The sequence below is a fragment of the Myotis myotis genome, unplaced genomic scaffold (assembly GCF_014108235.1).
Source record: "Myotis myotis isolate mMyoMyo1 unplaced genomic scaffold, mMyoMyo1.p scaffold_m19_p_20, whole genome shotgun sequence".
NCBI classification, from domain to species: domain Eukaryota; kingdom Metazoa; phylum Chordata; class Mammalia; order Chiroptera; family Vespertilionidae; genus Myotis; species Myotis myotis.
This window is the reverse complement of record NW_023416325.1, coordinates 15590399-15611927: the sequence shown is the minus strand read 5'-3', so window position 1 is coordinate 15611927 and position 21529 is coordinate 15590399. Positions and strand designations below refer to the sequence as shown.

The window sequence follows — 21529 nt, the reverse complement described above, 5'->3', positions numbered from 1 at the left end:
CAGGGAACCGTCTCTCCCAGCATGGTAACAATTCTCTAGGTCAGACTGGGAATGATTTCTCCTTCAAGGGGACAGTTGACAGTATCTGGAGACATCTTGCGGGGTGAGGTTTGCTACTGGTATCTACGGGGTAGAGACATGGTGCTCAACGTTCTAGAAGGCCCAGGACAACCCCCCGCCCCTAACAAAGAATTATCTGGCCCAAAATGTCAACAGATCTGAGGCTGCAACTCCTGCCCCAGGATCTCAGCCCCATAAACACCAGTGATAGTGCCAGGAAGGGCCCAGGGGTGTGCTAGCTAAAGACACGCTGAAAGGTCCTTCACCTGAGAACCTCGGGTTGGATGACTGAGTTGGAAGCTTGTCCTTTAAGCAGCTCCAGAGCAGGCGTTACTGATAGGCATTAGTGACAGGTCCAGCTGTCAGGGCACCACACGGTCTCAGCAAAGGGGGACTCCATCAGGCAGGCAGAGGAGAGTGTGGAAAAGCTGGTGGGGGAGGTCCGGGCAGCAGCTGTCACTGGAATCTGGACCTCACCAAGAGGACATTGCCCCCAAATGCCAGGCATGCCACCAAGACAGCTGAGCCTGCTGGGGTGGGTGGGGGTGAGGGCGGGCAGACTGACATCTGAAGGGCACCAGTAAGAATGGAATTGTCTAGGTGCCTCTGTCCCCCACAAGGGCAAAGCAGATGATCGAAAGCTAAAAATACCAGGAACAAAAATGCCATCACAGGGCTGTCTGGCTGCCTGGTGCTGGATCCACCCGCTGGGCTCCCTGGAGTGGTGAGAGCTGGGGTCCAGATGCCCAAGTCCTGAAAACCCCACTACCAAGGTGAGGAAAAGTGCAGTGGTGGAGCCTGAAATTCTGGGTTCAAATCTATGACAGGCACTTGCAGTTGGGCCCTACAAAGTGACTGCTCTTCTGAGCCTCAGTTTCCTCATCTGAAAAATGGGTCTACTATTAATTAGTGCCTTCTTCTCAGTGTTGTGAGGATGAAATAGATGACAGGTAAAGCATTTAGCACACAGGAAGCTCTAGATAAGTGGGATGGTAATTATTTTATTTCTTTGGGAACCACAGTTTGGCAAGCTCACAGAGCAGTGGCTGGGTGGTGGCCGTGATGGGCAGGCCTGCTTTCCCCAGTCCTTATTGCCTACCCTCAAGGATCTAGCACAGCCTTAATATCCTTTCCAAGACTCGGCCAGTTAGCGTGCATCCTTCCTCCACCAGGAAGTTATCACTGAAGGCAAGAACAACTCCACAAATGAAATGCAGCCAACAAGTGCCACAAAGCATCTTCCCAAAAACTCTTCACGAGGGACCTGGAGGGTGAGGTGGGGCTGGAGTAGGAAATGAGGCTGGAAAGGTAACTGTTAATAACCGTGCGCGCGCACACGCACGGACACACACACACACACACACACACACACACGAACTCATGGTGCAAGTACTCTCTGCCTGGTGCTGAACAAGGCCATTTACACATATTGCATGAGTGGTAACATGGAGGGCACTTGGAACAGTGCTTGGCAGAGTAAGCGCACAATAAATGTTAGCTGCTACCATGAGTATCACAATTACCTAGGTTTACTATAAAGGATATGTTCACAGCAGCATTATTTACAATAGCCAAGATCTGGAAACAGCCCAAGTGGCCATCAGTAGATGGATGAATGGATAAAAACAACAACAAAAACGTGGTACATTTACACAATGGAATACACTGCAGCAGTAAAAAAGAAGGATCTCTTACCCATTGAGACAGCATGGAAGGACGTGGAGAGTATTATGCTAAATGAAATAAGCCAGTCTGAGAAAGACAAGTATCACATGATCTCACTTATATGTGGAATCTAATGAACAAAATAAACTAATGAACAAAATAGATCCAGAGACACTGAAACATGCAACAGACTAGCTTATTTCAGAGGGGAGGGAGTGGCAGTGGGAAGAGATTAACCAAAGAACTTATGTGCATATATGCATAACCCATGGGCACAGACAATAGTGCAGAGAAGGCCTGGGGAGGGCGTGGGAGCAGGGTAGAGGGGATCAATGGGGGGGGAAATGAAGACATCTATAATACTTTCAACAATAAAGACAAATTTTAAAAATGATAATAAACACAATCTCGTAAGATCAACACTATTGTTTCCCCCATTTATCAAGTAAGAAATCTCAGGTTAAGTCACTGTCCAGGGCCCCACAGCCAAGAGGCACTGACCTGGAACCCAGCTTTCAAACATTGCACCATTCTGGTAGGTCAAGGTCAAGTGGCAAAAGATCTTAACTGTCAAGCCTAAGAGGCAAGGTTCTGTTAGGTAGTGGGGAACCATTGAGTGTTCTGGAACATATGTGGGTCATCATCATTGTTCTTGGGGGAAAATATTTAGAGTATATTGGAGGCAAGGGAGCAGAGGCACCAGACCAATCAAGAGCCACTACCATAAGCCAGATCTGGGCAGGACAGGGGGAGAGAATGTATTCATAAGACATTTTAGAGGCAGAACAGATAGACTTTGTCACCAAAGGGACAGAATCAAGGTGGCTGAAGATTTGGGTCTGGGTGCCTAAGAGAGAAATAAAGTTATTAATAGGAAAGGGGTTAGGGAGAGGAAGAGGAGAGGAAATGAATTCATACTTGACCATGTTGTCTCTTTTACCCCCTCTCTCTCAACACAGGTGACAGCCAGCACTCTGGATTAAGAGCTGACATTTACTGGACACTCACTGTGTGCCCAGTGCCCTAGTACTTCACACGTATTAGTTAACTCATTCGAACACCATGAGGATGCTTGGAGGCCCGCTACTGTCCCCATTTGATAGATGAGGAAACTGAGGTGTGGTCTGCTCATGGTGCTTGCCCAAGTTGCACTCGGCACACAGTGGGTGGCCCATCAGTGTGGCTGACCCATTTACCCTGGGTACAAGGCCCAGTCCTCTAACTGGCAGCTCTCGCTCACGCCTGGGGGCCCTGACATAGGGAGATAGGCGCTATCACTTGATGACAGAGTCTATCAGCCACCCTGCTTTGGGCTGGCAGGGCCTGGTATGCCTTTGTTCCATAGGAGACGGCTGACTTCACCTCCGCCCTTAAAGGGGCATTACACCCCAAGGCAAGTTGACCTGCTAAACCAGTTACTGGCAATGATATCCAAATAAGCACTTCTATGGCACTTTGCTGGGCCAGGCATTTTCCTAAATGAGAATGTTACTAAATTAACTTTAGGAGTTCACTTGGTCTGCGGAAGAACGGTACTAAACAACCACACCGAGAAGGGGTTCCTTTTCACCCGACCAGGCAGGATATAACGACTTCGACTTGAATTCGGGGAACTGAAGAGGACACGGGTCCTCGGTGTAGGGCTGGTGAATCTCCCCAAACATAACACATCTGTGCACACAGCCCCTGGGTCAAGATACATTCCCAGTGCCCCAGATGGCCCCCAATTACTTCTTGTTTTTCTCCAATTCCGATTTAACTGGCATTCTATATGCAGTAGGTAGGTACTCACAGCAGAGATTCATTTTGCCAGTTCATCCACATACCATTTTGAGATTGAAAAGGTTAATGTTTACTTTAGGAAAACATCAGGAGCAGTGATCTGCAAAGCGGGAATCAAAGGCTTTACAGGAATGCAAACGTCCCTTACCTGTCAGGGGACTCGGGGCAAAGGCGCTGGATCCCATTCCACATGCAGGTTCCGACCCTGCGGCGCTCCACCCCAGGCTCCAAAGAGTCGGTGGAAAGAGGACAGTTCCCGGCCAAGGATTCCCCTCCACCTGGTTAGGCCCCATTTTCCAGGCCTGAGAAAAGGTGAGGAACTTCCTGGTCCCGCGTGGGGGGGTGCACCCAGGTCTGACAGTCAAGCACCCAAAGCAGTCACAGTGGCTGACATTTATCACGCGTTCATCCCATTCCATCCTCCTGACACCCGTGTGAGGTGCGTGCCATGCTCATCCCCGTGTTACAGATGCGGAAACTGCGACGCAGACAGAACAAACCTGCAGGGGAAGCTCACGCAACCGGCCTGGATTCGCACCTCGGTTACCCGACTCCCGAACTCTGGGCAGCCACACTGGGCCGTTCGGAGGAGAACCGGAAGGAAGCGTGCCTCGTCCTCAACCGGGCGGATGACAGGCACCTCGAGGGGCTTGGGGGGCAGTGGGCCGCAGCGCCCTGTCTCTGCTCGCCCCCAGCGTGGCCGCCGGAAAGCCTGATGCCGGCCAGAGTGCTTCCGCCGGGGCTAAGTTCTCTGTCTCTGAGCCCCGGGAGCTCCGTGACTTTCACCGGGACATACACTGTGGTGTGTGCGTTCCCTGCTCACCCTCCCGGCGTCGGAGTCCCGCGGAGTCCGCCTCTCCTCGGCTGGAGGAACTGTAACAGCTGACCCTTGACCCACGCGGGTTTGAATGGCAGGGGTCCACTTACAGGCGGGCTTGGTTTGGTTTGGTTTCCCCCAAACATGCAGTTGGCCCTTCGTATCCTCCGCGGGTTTCGCATCCGGGGATTCAACCAGCCGAGGGTCTACAACAGCATTTTCACGCGCGCAACCGCAGATTCGCCACCGCGTGTCCACCACGCCGTCTGGGTATGTGCGTCGCTTCCAGGCGCAGTTTGGCGAATCTGCGCATCTGCCTAAGCCAGTGGTTCTCACCCTTGGCTGCACATTAGAATCACCTGGGAATCTTTTTAAAATCCTGGTGCCTGGATTCTCCTCCGGAAATTCTGTTTCTTTGTTGCTAATATTGTGGCCCCACCCCATCACAAAGAAACAGAATTTCCGGAGGAGGAGTCCCAGACACCAGGATTTTAAAAAGATTCCCAGATGATTCTAATGTGCAGCCAAGGTTGAGAACCACTGGCCTATGCGAAGGGCCTTCTGGAGTCAGAAGTTATGCACGGATTTCCTGGGGGGCAAGCACCCCTAACCCTGGCGTTGGTTGAGGATCAGCCGTGCTGGCTCGCTTTCGGCCTCTCCTTCTGGCCTATGATTTGCGTCTCTTGGTGGTTTTACTCAGAGGTGTTCCCTGCACATCCTTTTCCCAGCCACTGTGGGGACTGCAACATCCTTTTTGGAAATTCACCTCCTTCATTGTTTCAGGTCACAAATCAGGTCTTGAAGTCCAGGAAGTCATTTTTGGGTTTCGCTTGTGTTTCCCTAAGTTTTGCTTGCTTCAGCTTTCGTTTTATGTAGTAAACCAATAGTTGGGCTTTAAAAATAATGAAATAATACACTGCTGTGCTTGTGCATGTGCAGTGCAGGTGCCACTTGAGTGTCTGTGTACACGCCTATGAATACACAACAAAACACGTATTTTGTTATTAAAGATTCTGTTAGAAGATGCTTTGGGGTAATTCTAACCCATGTATAACTAGAGAAAGGGAAAAAAATCTCTTTTTGTCCAGGCAATAAATGGTTCTTGGGTTTGTGCCTCCAAAATGAATTTTTTTTTTTTCCACCGAGAAGGAAAGTGAGTGATGACTGCCATTTACCGAGAACCTGCCTGGCCCATAGTGAGTGCTCGGTAAGTGAGTTATTAAGTAACCGACAAGTATTTGTTGAGCAGTTGCTTTGTGCCGGCCGTGAGCGGGGAGCCAGGGAGAGCATGGTGAGGACCCTGCCCTCCGGAGCTGTCTGCTGACACTGAACAACAGAAATAAGTGAATTCCGCTCACGCTGTGGTGCATAGTGCATTAAGGGGTGAGAAAGGCTGTGGAGAAAAACAGAGAATGGAGTTCCGGGCGTGAATGGCTGCTTCAATCAGGCGGTGGGGGAGTTTCACTGAGAGAGTGACATTGAGCAAAGATCTGAAGGAGGAGAGGAAGGGAGCCTGGCAGATGTCGGATGGAAAAGCATTCCAGGTAGAGGGACCTGCAGGTGCAAAGGCCCTGAGATGGGACCTGTGCCTGACCATGTGAGACTTCTCATCCCCTCTCCCTGCCATTTTCCATCTCAAAACTGACAAGCACAAGTGTCGCCCGCCCAAGCGCTGCGGAAAGCATCTCTCCCGTGACCCAGCCGCCTGCCTCTTTAACCTTGAATGCCTTTTTGGGTCTCAAGTGTCACAAGGTGTCGAATGAGCTGCCCTTACTTCAGAAGAACGGCATGGGGTGGGGGTGGGGGGGGCCTTACCTATTAACTGCCAAAAGTGGTCATGCGGTTATTTTTAAACATGGGGAGGAAGTATTTATTGTTTGGGCGAGGAGAGTGGGCAGCCTGTGGGATTCTTCTAGGGAACCAGCGCTGAGTCCTTTCCACCATGGTGAGTAGCCAGGGCTCCCGGAGGTGAGTGATGCTGGGTGGACGAGAAGGGGACCACCTATAAACAAAGGACTGAGGGGGCAGGAGGGGGGAGGGGCAGTGGCTTTTGAGGACCCCAGGCTCCGATGGGGAAAGCGCTGCTGGCTGTGTCCGCATAGAGGATCCCCAATCAATGCCCTGATAAGCCACAAATAACAGCAGCTCCCGGGGACTTGCAAAAACAAAATAAGAGAGTTGGCTTTTTTATGGCTTGTCTGCTGACCTCCGGAGGAATCAATAACTCTCAGGGCTTGCAAAATGGGATTGAACGCTTTTAAGGATCAAATTGTAATTCTTTTCTCTTGTTTGGGCAGCTGGGGAAAAGATCTTTTTGTTTTCACCTTTTGAACTTGCAAAATTAAAACCTTTCTCCAGGCGCAGTTCGGTTAGGTGTCCCCCTCCCGAAGCAGGAAGCCCCCAAATTAGGGCCAGCAGAGGAGAGAGGTCAGGAGCACAGACCCTGGAGCCAGACTGCCCAAGTTCAACTCCAGCTCTGCTTTTTGCTTTGTGACCTTGGGCAAGTGACCCAACCTCCCTGAGCCTCAGTTGCCTCCCCAGTAAAAAGGTGACGGTAATAACAGCATCTACTTGACAGAGCAATTATGAGGATTGAATGAAATAATGTATGTACCCGTGTTTAAGCTGTGACTATTTAAAGTCTTCTTTGCACTGTCTGTGTGGTGCAAGGCCGGAACATTTAGAGAGATTTCACTGCCATTTGGATCAGGGGGAAATGGTGTGTGTGGGTGGGGGAGCGATTGGGTTTTAACACCCTGAAAAAGTGTCATTTCATCTCGACGTTCCTCATGGTTTCGTGAGCCTGACTCCCGCCCCCAATCAATTCTCCTTCTGTGCATTACTGAACTTTTTGTGAAATGCATTGGAACAAAAGCGGCTGGGCCCTGCGGGGGCTGATCTGAAAGCATGGCTCCATCCCCAGAGACACACCTAAACTCCTAGTTTTAAAATATTTTTAAATATGTTTTTATTGATTTCAGAGAGAGGAAGGGAGAAGAAAGGAGAGACAGAAATATCATGATGAGAGAGAATCAGCCATCAGCTGCCTCCTGCACGCGCCCCCTCTGGGGACCTAGCCTGCAACCCAGGCATGTGCTCTCACTGGGAATCAATTCGCCACCTCCTGGTTCATAGGTGGACACTCAACCACTGAACCACACCAGCCGAACAAGCTTTTAAAAGGAGCCTGCTGCAAGAGCCTCAATCTCTTATGATCCACCAGAACCAGGGGGGCCTTTGAGAAATGTCATGTTGTGTCATTTTATCCCTCCAGCATCAGTGTTTTGAGAGGATTGTGGACACCATACCCCCATTTTACAGATGAGCAGCTGAGATTTACCCAGAGACAGGGCCTGAGCTAATTTTCTAATTTCTGACTCTTTTAATCGATGCCTCTCCCCCCCACTCTAGGCACCCAAGAAAGCCAAGAAGAGAGCCGAGGGCGCCAATTCCAACGTGTTCTCCATGTTTGAACAGACCCAGATCCAGGAATTTAAGGAGGTGGGTGCAGCTATGGAATCATTAGCCTGGAGGCAGAGTCCCACCCTTTGGGGAGCACCTTCCCCTCATTCCGTGTTCCCCATGGGAACCTCTTGCTTAGATGTCTTTAGCCTCCAAACAACCCCAGATTTTTAATAACTTTTGCTAATCATCACAGTAAAGCTTTTGTTGTTGTTGTTGTTGAAAATGTAGGAAAATTTTCAGAACGCACAAATGACCTATAATTCTACAACCCAGAGATAGATTATCAGTTAACATTTGGGTGTCCAGCCTTCTGGACATGTTTGTTATATATATTTGTTAAACAAAGTTATAGTCTTCTGCACCTGCCAATGAGTGTCTGGTAGTTTTCTTTGAGCAATTCAGTATCAACATTTTCTATCATTTATTTAAACCACTTCCTACAGTGGGATGTTACATGTGTTTAGAATGTTTTATTTTTTCATAAGTAACACATTTTTGCTTGTATCTTTGGTTATTTCCTTGGAATAAAATCCTAAAAGCAGAATTGCTAGGTCAAAGGAATTAAATACATACATACATAGCAGCCCTGGCCTAGTGGTTCAATTGGTTAGAGAGTCATACCGTATACCAAAAGGTTGTGGGTTCATTCCCCAATCAGGGTGCATGAAGGAGGCAACCAATTAGAAGTTTTTCTCTCACATTGATGTTTCATTGGTCCAAATTGTCCTCCAGAAATGAGATGCTAATTCCTCCTCCCATTGACCCCAAGAGGAAAAAGTACTTTTTTCTCTCACATCTCTGTCAACATTGGCCAATAGTCTAAAATATTTTTGCCAATCTGGGAGATGGAAAACAGTATCTCTTGCATTTCGAATTTTACAGTCCTCGATTGTTGAGTACCAGCGAGGTCTGAAACCCTATCACATTCTCCGGGACTGTGCTTAACGAAGTAAACTATGTACCAATCAGGCAAAACGAAGCCACCCCCTGAAGGCTTAGAACAGTGGTTCTCAACCTTGGCTGCACATTAGAATCACCTGGGAATCTTTTTAAAATCCTGATTTCTGGGCCTCACCCTCCAGAAATTCTGTTTCTTTGTTACCAATGTTGTGGCCCCACCCCATCACAAAGAAACAGAATTTCCGGAGGATGAGGCCCAGAAATCAGGATTTTAAAAAGATTCCCAGGTGATTCTAATGTGCAGCCACGGCTGAGAAACCACTGGCTTAGAAGGACAGACAATTGATTCTTTTTCCAGCAGTTGTGATTGGCGCACACTGAGGCACCCACGCTCCCAGGCCCTGCCCTTCAGGGGAAAATACGCTAAGCTTTGCTAAAGCGGCCAGTGTGTTTTATACCAAAGGGGAGACCACGGGGCGTCCAAATGGGATGTGCACACTTGCACCTTTTGTCCCCACTAACTTTCAGTCACAGGAACGTTGTGCCCACAGGCCACCAGGGAAAGAGGAATTCCTGGGATGAAATGTCCTATCTGAACTTAAAATAGTCACCTTCCAGGAAGAAAAAAGCCACCACCCCTCTCCTTCACCCTATCCCAACCTCTGAGAGGAGATCAGCTGCTGGAGGTGGGGACAGGGGACAGGGTTCCAGCTGCCACAAAGAACTCAAAAAAAAAAAATAGTGATGACATATCATTTATAAAATCCCTGGGCATTTACACAGCTCTCGGAGTCTCCCTGCCAGCTAGCTGAGAAAGACTACCGGCTGTCTTTTACAGACAATGTGGGCTGGCGAGTCGGGGGGCAGACACGAGACCCTGGTTTTTAACTTTTCTTTTTCAATAACAGCTTTATAGAAATACAAATACCACAAATTGGCAAATTAAAAGTAAGTGTACAGTTCAGGGGCTCTTTAGTACAGACGCGGAGTTTTGCAACCATTATCCCTATCTAATTTCAGAACATTTTCATCGCCCTCAAAAGAAAGCTCATACCTGTCAGCAGTCACTCCACGTTTCCCTCTTGCCCAGCCCCTAGTGACCACGGGTCTATTTTCTGTCTCTATGGATTTGCCTACTCAGGACATTTCATAGAAATTGAGTCACACAATATGTGGCCTTTTGTGCCTGGCCTCTTCCACTTGGCATCGTGATTCCAGGCTCACCTATATTGTAGTACCTGCCATTATTTCCTTCCTTTTTTTATGGCTGAATGGTATTCCATTGTATATCAGGGGTGGGGAATCTTTTTTTCTGCCAAGGGCCATTTGCATATTTATATCATCATTCACAGGCCATATAAAATTATCAACTTAAAAAATAGCCTGCTATATTTGGTCAAACATTTAATTAACTCACCCCTAGTGCCTTGGCAGGGCCAGAACAAATGATTTTGAGGGCCTTATATGTCCCGCAGGCCGGATGGTCCTCACCCCTGGTATAGACAGACCACATTTTGTTTATCCATCCATCCACTGGTGGACATGTGGGCTGTTTCCGGTTTGGGGCTATCATGAATCGTGCTGCTGTGGACATTCATGTTCAGGTTTCTGTGTGGACAGAGGTTCTAATTCTCTCGACTGGAAACCTGCCAGATGAGTTTCTGGATCATACTCTATGCCTAACTCTATACCTAACATTTTAAGGAACTGCCAGATTGTTTTAAATCTTTGACTCTGGATTTATTCAGTGTTCCTTGAAAATCCCAGAATCCCACTCCCCGTACCCCCTGGCCCAGCCTCTTGGGCTCCTGCCCCCCGATTTTTCCTGAGCTGACCAGCCAACCACCTCCCTTCCACAGGCCTTCACCATCATGGACCAGAACAGGGATGGCTTCATCGACAAGAACGATCTGAGGGACACCTTTGCTGCTCTTGGTACGTCGCCCCTCTCGGCCTGCAGGACGGTCCATCCCACGCCCATGAGGGCCAGGAGGTGGGACCATCGAAACGGTGAAGAGCTTGTCGTTTTCCAAAGAAACAGCTCAACCATGATTGACCTTTAAGACAGATTTCAGAGGATAGGAAAGAAGAGTTTAACTGTTGCGTGTCCTCATATCTTTTCTTTTTATTACTTTTTGTGTGTGTGATTTGAATACAGTGCCAGCTCACAACAGGACACTTGGGAAATTTAGAGAAGTTTAAAGGAGAAAACAATAGTACCCTTTAGGCCACACTCCACTGTTAACATTTCAGCCTCTAAGTCTTTTCTAGGTATATTGGAGGGGGAGATTAATCATTGGAATCATTCTATTTTGGATTCAGCTTTTTAAAATGTATATCTCAAATGTGAACATAAGTGCATGGAGCTTTTTCATAATATACTAGAGGCCCGATGCATGAAATTCGAGAGTAGGCCTTCCTTCCCCCTGGCTGCCAGCACTGGCTTCCCTCTGGCACCCAGGACCCAGGCTGCCCTCCGGCAGCCGGCACCCAGGACTCAGGCTTCCCTGGAAGAGGGAGGCCCCGTCCACCCACCACAGCCCACAGGTCGATGCCCTGGGGCGATCATGGAGCTCCCCAATTGATTACCCCACTGGCCAGTGGCATGGGCCTCCCTCTGTGGGGCAATCATGGGGCGATGGCTGAGCCTCCAACCAATCGCATCGCACCCACCTTGGCTGACCTGGTACCAGTGGGTGTCATAGCGTGGTCCGGGATGGTCGTCCGGATGGTCATTCCTCTGTTCGGCTGTTTGGTCGATTTGCATATTACCCTTTTATTATATAGGACATGTCCCACCTGCCACCACTCACCCCCTCCACACACACATACACACTCCGATCCCTAGAGCTCAGGGTCACTGTGAACAGCAATACAGGTTGTGCACTGCACAGTTCGACAGACTCCTCTTCATGTTTGTAGCCATTGTGGATTTTTATATTTAAAACATAAATTATCCTGGCCTGGCCAATGTGGCTCAGTTGGTTGGAGCATCATCTCATATACTGAAAGGTTGCGGGTTTGTTACCCAAAGACAACCAATCTATGTTTCTCTCTCACAGCAATGTTTCTCTCTTCCTCTCTCTCTCTCTTTCTCCTTCCCCCCTCACTCTAAAATCAATAAGCATATCCTCGAGTGAGGATTAAAAAGAATAAAAATAAATTAAGAAGGGGTATCTTTTTCTAATTTGCTCAAAGGTCCTATATAGGCCTGCAGCAAGGACTAGCATGAGGAGGTATGTCAGAATCTCCAAGGCTCCTGGGTTACAGCAGCCATAATTTGAACAAGTACCCTCCAGGGACTCTGATCTGTCTCTCCCACCTCCAGCTGAGAAGGGCCAATGTATAAGATGGCCCTCTCCCATTGGAGTAAAATATTAAAATATCTGTATAAAATGTTCCAGGTTCCAAAGACACTATTTTAAATATAACTAACCCCTCCTACATCAGAGTTTGGCCTGGCTATTATAAATAACACTGTCGGGAACATCTTCTCACGTGAATCTCTGGCGGGTCCGCTCTGTCTCTGATTATTCTTAAACTAGATTCCCTGAAGTGAAATTACAGGGCAAATGCCAGTGTGCTGCGTGCTGTTTCCGTCCCGGCTGAGAGGCCCTGAGTGTGTGTTTCCTTTCCTAGGGCGTGTGAACGTGCAAAATGAGGAAATCGATGACATGATCAAGGAAGCCCCAGGTCCCATTAACTTTACGGTGTTCCTAACGATGTTTGGGGAGAAACTTAAGGGTAAGCTGGTATGCATCTGTGTGTGTGCGCATCTGTGTGTATGTCTGTCTGTCTTTATGTGTCTTCATCTTTGGGTATGAATTAAAGCACTAGGAGAATAGACAAGGATTTCCAGGAGACAGAGGCAGAGTAACATTGGGGGGAAAGAATAAAAACAGCAGCTAGCCCGGCCGGCATGGTCCAGGGGTTGAGCGTCGACCCATGAGCCAAGAGTTCACCAGTTTGATTCCTGGTCAGGGCACATGCCTAGGTTTCGGGCTCAATCTCCAATAGGGGGCATGTGGGAAGCAGCCAATCAATGTCTCTCTCTCATCGATGTTTCTGTCTTTCTCTAAAAAAACAAAAACAAAACAAAAACAAAGACAGCAGCTAATGTTGCTTCAAGGCACCCACTGAGCTAGAGTTCATGCTAAACACTTTGTACGCATGACCTCATTTAACAGCATCCAGGCATGGGATCTATTCTGCTCCCCAGTCTGCAGATGGGGACTGAGGCTCAGAGAAAGTCACACAGCTAACAAGTGCTGGAGTCAGGATTTGAATCCCAGTTTTTCCAAATCTAGATCCACCTTTGATCTTGAGTTTTGCTCAAAAATAACTGGATTCTTAACCCACTCTTTAAAAAATATCAAGGCTCAGTGCTCAGAGGAAGGCAGGGTCTCTTCTCCAAAGAAAATAGCCTTTGCCCTGGCCCCCCAACCTGGGCAAGGGAGGTGGGGGGCTTAGGTCCTGCCTCCTTGGGTCCAACAGGTTCCAAGCCACCCGCAGCACCTTTCAACCCTGTTTTCTGTTTCAGGGGCAGACCCTGAAGAGACCATCCTCAACGCGTTCAAAGTGTTTGACCCCGAAGGCAAAGGGGTGCTGAAGGCTGATTAGTGAGTGGGGTCTATGGGGGAGGACATGGGGGCTCCCTGCTTCCCCCACACACACCTTGAGCCAACACCTTCTTTTCTCTCTCTGCAGCATTAAGGAGATGCTGACCACACAGGCGGAGAGATTTTCCAACGAGGAGGTAAGAGGGCCCTTTGGACGCTCTCTGCACCCCAGCTCCTGGCATCACCCTTCCTGGGACTCCATCTTCCTCTTTTCTAAAACACCCCTGACCCACACTGAGACAGAACCTGCCATTGTTTACTGAGCCCTTATCCCATGCCATTCTCTCAATCACCCCACGAGGTCATAACTAGTATTATTGTCATTTTATAGATGGAAAAACTGAGGCCCAGGGAAGTAAAGTCACTTGCCTAACAGGACAACACTGACGGTAAATGCAGGTCTGGCTCCAGGTCTACCTCCCCCACAATGCAGGGAGCCCTGGGTACAGCACCAATCTCCTAATGGAGGAAGGGTGGCGTGCAGGTACCACGGACTGCCACGTAGGCTCCGCACTACACAGTTCTCCTGGAAGCTGTTCTTATAATATACTAGAGGCCCGGTGCATGAAATTCGTGCACAGGTAGGGTCCCTAGGCCTGGCCAACGACCAGGGCCGATCTGTGGGGCAACTGGTTGAGTGACCGGTGGCTGGCCTGGGGCCTGCAGGCTGGGGGCAGCTCCTGCATTGAGCATCTGCACCCTGGTGGTCAGTGCATGTCATAGCGACGGGTCGTTTCACCGGTAGTTCAACCATTCGATCGATTTGCATATTAGGCTTTTATTATATAGGATATCAGAGTGTGTATTTGTTGCAACAGTTTCCCAGCAGATGGCAGTAAAGTGTCTTTATAATTTTTTTTTTTTAAATCAGAATATATAATTTTCTGGCAGGTGGCAGTAAGGTGCCTGGAAGAAGGGACACCTAATACTTTGCCAAAAGTACTATATGAACCAGCAACAGTCTTATCAATATTATTAATGTTCCATAAGGAGTCTATTTAAAATAGTCCCTACTCAGGCCTGATTCCATCAAGTTCCACATTTTACTAAAAACTCTACTTAGATTTTTCTCTCCAAAACTTAAGCAGTTAAAAGAGCCTGCCTTCCCCTTTGGACCTGCTCCTTAACCTCCCTGTGCCCCAATATCCTCATCTGTAAAGTAAAGACAGTAATAGAACATACCTTAGTACACTGTGAGGATTAAACAAGTTAGTGTGTGTAAAGTGCCGACATGTGGTAAGGATAATGTTATCACATGTTAGCTATTAGTAGCCAGTATGGTTTTTTAAGATAACTAGCCAATATTTTTTAAATGTGGAAACTGCGTGTTTTGTTTTTAATCTAGATTTCTAGACTCAGATTCCCTCAGAGTCTGATCTCCTTAACCACGTGGCCATAAGCAGCTGGCCCTGAGCAGTTGCCACTTTTGTAGGTGGCCCATGTGTCCCTATTTAGCCATAGTCCCCACCAGGCCCACGTTGCTCCCTTACATAACCTGTCCAGCTCCTTTGCACACTTGAGTGTGTGATCCCTGTTTTATTGTCTCAGGTTGGGTTCTGGGGGGACATCCCTACAGAGTGACCCTTGGGGTCAGCACCTGGGAAGGAAGGGCAAGGAAGGAGAAGGACTGGAGGGAGATACTGACCCAAGGAGTGACCTGGTTGACACTCCCGGTGGCTAGAGTAGCCCTTCCGAGAGGTCCCACGCTGGGCCCACACTGATCAGAGGCTATGGGCTGCCCCAGGAAGGGCGTGACCTTGAGTCCTGCAGCTCTGCAGCAGCTGGGGGACAAGGTCTTCCTGGAGGGGGTCTAGTGACACATCTCTATGTCTACTACCCCCCTGACACGAATCCTCACCATCCCCATCCCATACCCGCACCCCCACTGCCTCTCCATCAGGCCTGCCCCTGCACACAGCCCTCCTTCCTTCTTCCCCTCCCATCATCCTCTGCACCTCTTGCTGGTTCATTGCAGATTGACCAGATGTTTGCCGCCTTCCCCCCTGATGTGACTGGCAACTTGGACTATAAGAACCTGGTGCACATCATCACCCATGGAGAAGAAAAGGACTAAGGGAGGGGCTCACTGCCCAACCTGGGCTTGTCTGTGTGGGGAGGGGGAGGGGGTCCCTGCTCTCCTATCACTTGGCCCAGGAAAGCCACCATCCCTGCCCCTGGCCTGTTAGCTGTGGCTGCCTCATGTATCTACCTCCACCTTCTTTGCAGCCTGGGTGGCTTATTGACACCACATGACCATACATCCTCAGATGGAAATCCATGCAGAGGCCACGTCCAAATAAACAGGAGGTCGTGTATTTGTCCACAGTGTTTCTCTGACAGTAGGGACTGCAGAATGGCTGGCCCTTTGCTAATTCCCACAAAGGCAGAGTATAAGCTAGTGATGGCCCTGCTGTCATTATTATTGAATCTTAGTGACTATTTAAAATAGACTTCAGCCACTCAGCACTATTTCTATCAAGGGTTACATTTTACTGGAATGTTAACTAGAGCTCAAGCAGTTGTAGAGCCCAGCTTCCACGACACCCTTTCCCCCAGGACACCATTGGAGTGCTCCTCCAACAAATGTGCTTAGACAGGCCCCGTGATGACTTTAGAGGAAGAGGCTGCACATGCATCCTAAGAATATGTTCGTTTGGCAAAAAAAAAAAAAAAAAAAAAAATCACATCTGTTCATTGTAAGAGATGAATTTCTAATTTGAGATAAAGTAGAACTTGTCTACTTCTCTCTAGGAAGTTGGAAAATGGGTACTGATTTCTGACTCTGAGGTCCAGGAACTAGGCCTAGGCATGAATTGATTCTTGATTTTGAGTGATCAAAGTCATTGTTAAAGCATTTGGGTCTATTTTAGCTGTGAGAATACCAACTTAGGAAACAAATGGGTTCACGTAACTGAGAAGTCCAAGGGCCTCAGGCATAGCTGCATCCAGGAGCTCACAGGTGCCATCAGCACTTGAGGAGGCCTGTCCCCTGCACTGCTTTCTTTCCTGTTGCTGGGCTCTCAAAGGTAGCAAAACGGCTCCTGTCCATTCCCTCAGCAATCTTCCTGGAAAGAAGGCATATCTCTCCCAGCTGCACACCATCCCAGAAGAGGGCCTTTGGGGTATCTAACCAACCCTGAAACAGGTGAAGTGCTCTGACTGGCAGAGCTGGGTCACATGATTAACCCTCATCTCATCCTGGGGCTAAAATCAGCCCCTTCCCCAAACACATGGCTGTTCCCCAGATGCCTTTCAGGAAGAAGAGGAATGAACGTCAGACCCTCGTAAGTTTTCAAGAGAATCCCAAGAACTCGGGACACAGCCCAAGCGAATGATGGGATGGGAGCCAAGAGCTGAAAGTGGGGGTGGGAGTGGCAGCTGGAGCCACCCAGAGGAATGACAGGGTCCAGGCAGTCAGAAGAGCCAGGCTGGAGAGAGTCTTCAAGGCTCAAGAATAACCTGCAGGAGCTCAGGGGCAGCCCCATCAGCATGAATGACGACCTCAGCCTGGGCTGCCGGGAAATGGGGCCCCTTTCAAAGTCAACAGCAAACTGGGTAGGCAAGGATCCAGGGCGCCCCACTATGTCCCACTCACTGCAATGACCCACATGCCTCATGCCCAGAACCTGCAGAAACACAGCCAGGTCCCTGGAAGGCCTGGGAGGGGCCCCAGCTCAGAGCATTCAAGTGCAGCGTGTGCTTCAGGGCAAGACGCCCTGGACACAGCTCTGCAGTAATACGTTCACCCAACACACACACACACACACACACACACACACACACACACACACACACACAGAAAGAGGAGGGCAGGGAGAGAGACACAGAAGTTATGTGGCTTGCAGTTCCTGCCTGTGAATGGCTGCTGCACCCCCATGTGATTCTGCGACGTGAAGATCAATATTTTGGCTTCCCCACTGGCCCCTACACTTTACTCGTCCCTGCTTCACCGAGTTGACATGACAAGGGGGACCTGTGCTGACCACAATCTCAGGTTCTCAGGGGCCATGGTGGCCTCACACAGCTCTTGGATCCTGTGCGGGCTTTAGACCTCAACCCCTCCTGCTCCTCTACCCTGTTCCCGGGTGCTCCCAGCGCCCTAGTCTCCTAGCAGTGAGTATGAAGGGGCAGTGGGGTTACAGAACAAAACATTTATTCTCTCGGGTTACGGTACAAATGCGGCCCCACCCATGTCAGATGCTGACTACCTTCTTCTTGGGCTTCAGGTCGTCCCCCTTTTCAGGAATGCTGTCGAGCTGTAAATCCTTATATCGAGAGTCCCTCGCGATGTTGTTGCTGAGCACCATCTGCCGAAGGCTGTCGTGGTCCAGGGGCTGGTCCACTGCGCCAGAAGTGAGACTCGGATGAAGAGTTTGAAAGTCGAACCCAGCACACCTCCCTCCCAGGGACAGTGCCTCTCTGCCCCATTCGTGGGTGCCCAAGGCAAGAATGTCCAAGCCTTTTTTGGGTTCCCCCACAATGCTGGGGTTGGAGTATGACCATTCTTGAGGTTCAGGGAGGAAGAGGATAGGCAGGGATGTACTGCTCAGGGATGCCCGGACAGTAACTGCTGTTTTCTCCCAGGTGAGTTTGGTTTAATCTCAAGGAGACAGGGCCACCCCTGTGCCGTTGTCCAGGAGGTAGACAGCACAAGGATGCCAGGTGGAGACGAATGAATGAATGAATGATGAATGAATGGGCTGAAATCCAGCCCCTACTAGATTGCCAAACCACATGTACCCAAAAAGGGCACCTTTTTCTAATTAATGTGCCCAGAGGGGGTGCCTCTTTTAATTCACACATGTGAGCCACAGAGGTGAGTGAGCTAAGAGAAGCCAATATTTATCAGCATTCCCTTGAACACAGGAGCAGACACCTGACCTTGCCATCTATGCCCACAAACCACCTCTTTCAGGAATTCAAAGGGCCAAGGGAAGCTGTCCTAAGGCGGCTGACACCAGACCCAGCTTTCACTCCTGCTAAGTTTCGGTTGCCTCGGCTAAATCGAACAGAAGGCGTGCCCACACGTGCGCATGCGTGTTGGCAGGTCTTTCCATCCGTCCCTGGCATACCTGCACACTTGAAATGCTGCTCAGAGAGGAGGAGCAGCATTTTCAAAATCTACTTTTTTCTCTGATTACTAAAGTAACACAGGTCTTTGTAAAAAAAAAACAACACACAAAAATTTCCAAAAAAAAACAACACTTAAACAATACAGAAATGTTTAACTCAGAAATGTAAAGTTCTCTGCAAACTACCACCCAGAAATATCTGCCATAAGTTGCCTCTACATTCTCTTTGTTCTCAAGTGCATAATCAAGGTGTTGCCCTCTTTCCCTCCCTCTCAACTTCCCTCCCTCCTCCTCCTCCTCATCTTCCTCTTCTTCCTTCTTCCTATTCTTATTCTTTTTTTAAAAAATATATTTTATTGATTTTTTACAGAGAGGAAGGGAGAGAGATAGAGAATTAGAAACATCGATGAGAGAGAAACATCGATCAGCTGCCTCCTGCACATCTCCTACTGGGGATATGCCCGCAACCCAGGTACATGCCCTTGACCGGAATCGAACCTGGGACCTTTCAGTCCACAGGCCGACGCTCTATCCACTGAGCCAAACCGGTTTCGGCCTTATTCTTATTCTTATTCTTATTCTTATTCTTATTCTCTTATTCTTATTCTTCTCTCTCTCTCTCATCATATATATCAGGATTATGAAGGCCTGTCCAGTGCATTGTACGATTGTTGGATTTTAGCAGCATCCCTGGCCCCTGATGCCAGTAGTATCCCCTCCTCCAAGTTGTGACAACCAAAAGTATCTCTGGACATTGCCAAAAGTCCCCTGAGGAGTAAATCACCTCCCCCCCCCCCCCCCCCCCGTTGAGAACCACTGAATATATAGATATATTATATACCATCACATTCTTTTTAGTGGCTGTGTGGTAGCCCATTGTATGTGGAATGAATGGTAACTTCTTTAGCCAATCTCTAATGAGTGGGAATTTCAGTCATTTCCAGTTTGGGGCTGCAGTGAATATCCTACCACCTTCATCTTAGACCCCCGAATACGTTTTTCCTGGATGACCAATTCCCACAGGTGAGATTACAGGCTTAAGGGGTGTATCCACTTCTCAGGCTTCCCATACATGCTGCCAAACTGCCCTCCCCTCCCCAGATTCAGGGAGAAGGGCTGGTTCCTCACCCCCCTTGCCATGAAGGGGAGCATCATGAACTCTGAAAGGAAGGAAGGTAAATGGAAGGCTTCTGGATGGGGAGGGACCAAGGGAGGTCGTGGGTTATGGAGTGAGACTCAAGAGCACAGGGTGAGGGTGAGAGATGAGATCTTGTGAGCCCCTAATCTGCCAATTTGGAAATTTTGGATATCTTAAGATTCATTTTATTTTATTAAATGTATTTTTGTCGATTTCAGAGAGGGAGAGATAGGAGCGTCAATGGTGAGAGAGAATCATTGATTGGCTGCTTCCTGCACGTCCCCTACTGGGGATCGAGCCCTTGACTGGAATTGAATCTGGGACCATTCAGTCTGCAGGCTGACACTCTAGCCCAGGGGTGGGCAAACTTTTTGACTCTAGGGCCACAATGGGTTCTTAAACTGGACCGGAGGGCCTGAACAAAAGCATGGATGGAGTGTTTGTGTGAACTAATATAAATTCAAAGTAAACATCATTACATAAAAGGGTACGGTCTTTTTTTTTTTTTTTAGTTTTATTCATTTCAAATGGGCCGGATCCGGCCTGCGGGCCGTAGTTTGCCCACGGCTGCTCTAGCCACTGAGCCAAACCAGCCAGGGCTTAAGATTCATTTTAAATGGTCATAAAACAGTTGTGATTTTAAAATATATCCAGGATAACTAAACGTCAGGATCTGCGGTGAGGCCATCGGGCCACAGGGAGAAGCATCCCTAAGGGAACCATGTCAAGTGGCCACAGCCAAGAAGGTACCGGATGAAAGCGATGGGCTCATAAAAAGGGGGAAACTGAGGCTCAACACTGCAGACTCTCCTGACTGCAGACTTCCAAGGAGCCTTGACCCAGCGACTTGGGCAGATCTGGGTAGAAAGAGAACTCACCTTCATCCAGCCTGTCACTGAAGGGGTCAGCCCTGAGCACTGGGGGGCTGACCTTCATGGGTTCTGCAATCTTGAAGAGGGCAGAGCTGTCCCAGAAAGGGTTGTGGAAGGTCGGCAGGGTCTCGGTGTCGGCCTCTTCCATATCCAGGAACCGCCGGAAGGACTCCAACAGCAGCAGGTCGTTGGTCTTCTTTTCAATAATGGCTGGGGGAAAACAAGGCGGTCAAGACCACCACCAAGAGGGGAATCTCGGGGTGGTGCCCCCCCACCCCCGCTGGAGAGGAAGGGAGGTAATAGGAAGTGGGGGCTGCCGTGCGCTCTTATATGGACAATGGCTTTCTCTTGGGTTACACCATGCATTCTTAAGGGGGCAGTATCACCCCAAAAAGGTAAAATTTGGTTCTTGAGAGGCAAAAAGTGAACTGATTCTATAAGGTAGGGGTGGGGAATGTGTGGCCCATGGGTGAAATCATTTGGTCTGGCACGGCCAAAGCATTAGGGGTGAGTTAATTAAATGACCGAATATAGCAGGCTAATGCTTACTAGTAAGTTGATAATTTGTATGGCCCGAGAATGATGCTATAAATATCTAATGGCCAATGGCTCTGGGCAGACAAAAAGGTTCCCCTCCTGCTATAAAGTATAAAGCACGCATACAAGACATAAACAGCTATCCTTATATCTGTTTATGTTCTGCATGTATATGTGTGCTTTATACTTTTATACTTTATACTTTTATAATTTAGTGTATCAACAGTATTAAATTCTTATGAGGATGGGGCAGTCAGGGAAAGAATATCTAAAAAGGCTCCTTAGAAGGTGATAATAAAAAGAAGGTTGGGAAACATTGGGTTACAGTAAAAACTGGAAGCCTGGGCCTGCCCTGCTTTAAACTACTGATTTTTCCTCAGTGCTCTCTCTGTCTCAGACTTCAGGCCTTGCTCATTTAGGCAGGCTGTTCCTTCTGCCTAAAATGCTTTCACTACACCTTCCCTGAATAACCCCTACTGGAGTTTTAAGACCCAGGTCAGGCCCTGCCACCTGCAGGAATGTTTCCCGGATCTGTCTAGGTTGGGGGAGCTGCCCTTTCCCCTGTGTTACATAGCCCCGTGCAGTCTCCAGAGTCATTCATT

General features: G+C 48.7%; 2 protein-coding genes across 3 annotated transcripts in view; one reads left to right on the top strand and one right to left on the bottom strand.

The window, feature by feature from the left end:
- Positions 1-6155: 6155 nt before the first annotated feature.
- MYL2 (myosin light chain 2) lies at positions 6156-15629 on the top strand. Of its 2 annotated transcripts, none has more exons than XM_036354237.1 (7): positions 6156-6269; positions 7736-7825; positions 10549-10624; positions 12329-12433; positions 13230-13308; positions 13397-13445; positions 15284-15629. In XM_036354237.1, exons 1-7 carry the CDS (start codon positions 6267-6269, stop codon positions 15380-15382), a joined length of 501 nt encoding a protein of 166 aa, XP_036210130.1. In that variant the 5' UTR covers positions 6156-6266; the 3' UTR covers positions 15383-15629. The 2 variants fall into 2 exon arrangements, with proteins under 2 accessions (XP_036210130.1, XP_036210131.1); XM_036354238.1 differs by lacking the exon at positions 15284-15629 and adding an exon at positions 13640-13696.
- Positions 15630-17501: 1872 nt separating this feature from the next.
- The window catches only part of CCDC63 (coiled-coil domain containing 63), a 28818-nt gene continuing 24790 nt past the window's right edge, over positions 17502-21529 (bottom strand). The window contains exons 11-12 of the mRNA XM_036354239.1: positions 20397-20600; positions 17502-17650 (exon numbers count right to left, since the gene is read on the bottom strand). Coding sequence (XP_036210132.1) covers positions 17502-17650; positions 20397-20600 — 353 coding nt within the window. The remainder of the gene's footprint in view (positions 17651-20396; positions 20601-21529) is intronic.